At 34.6% G+C, this 734-nt stretch overlaps 1 protein-coding gene across 1 annotated transcript; it reads right to left on the minus strand.

Annotated features, from left to right (window-relative positions):
• Window positions 1-167: 167 nt before the first annotated feature.
• On the minus strand, window positions 168-728 carry LOC136797252 (gastrula zinc finger protein XlCGF57.1-like). The gene has a single exon (XM_067053311.1). It carries the CDS (start codon window positions 726-728, stop codon window positions 168-170), a length of 561 nt encoding a protein of 186 aa, XP_066909412.1.
• Between the last annotated feature and the right edge of the window lie 6 nt (window positions 729-734).

Genomic DNA, 734 nt, shown 5'->3' on the forward strand with positions numbered 1-734 from the left:
TTCTGTGTGAAGAGCCATTATATGTTTTTTCAAATTTGTATAGCAAACTGATTTATAATCACATTGAGGACATTGAAAAGACTTCTCTCCTGCATGATGGGCCAGTAAATGACTTTTAATTTCTGATAATATATTATTTTATATTCACAGTAATAGTAATTTTATAATCACAGCTGAAAAGGCTTCTCATCAATATGATGGGACATTATATGGCTTTTTAATTCTGTAGAAGTAACTGATTTATAATCACAATTAGGACACTGAAAAGGCTTTTCTCCAGTATGACAGTGCATTATATGAATTTTTAATTCTTTAGACGTGACTGATTTATAATCACAGCTAGGGCACTGAAAAGGTTTCTCTCCTGTATGAATGCGCATTGTATGTCTTCTTAAATCTGTGGAAACCACTGATTTATAGCTACAATGAGCACACTGAAAAGGCTTCTCTCCTGTATGATGGCGCCTTATATGTTTTTTTAAACCAGAAGAAGCAACTGATTTATAAGTACAATGAGGACACTGAAAAGGCATTTCACATGTATGATAGCGCATTATGTGTATTTTTAATTCTTGCGAACGAACTGATTTATTGTCACAATGAGGACACTGAAAAGGCTTTTCTCCTGTGTGACGAGCCATTATGTGAATTTTTAATTGGCCTTTTCGAACTGCTTTATATTCACAATGGGCACACTGAAAAGGCCTCTGTCCTGTGTGACGGGCCATTATATG

The sequence above is a fragment of the Halyomorpha halys genome, unplaced genomic scaffold (genome assembly GCF_000696795.3).
Source record: "Halyomorpha halys isolate HHAL.00 unplaced genomic scaffold, Hhal_1.1 Scaffold1700.1, whole genome shotgun sequence".
NCBI lineage: Eukaryota > Metazoa > Arthropoda > Insecta > Hemiptera > Pentatomidae > Halyomorpha > Halyomorpha halys.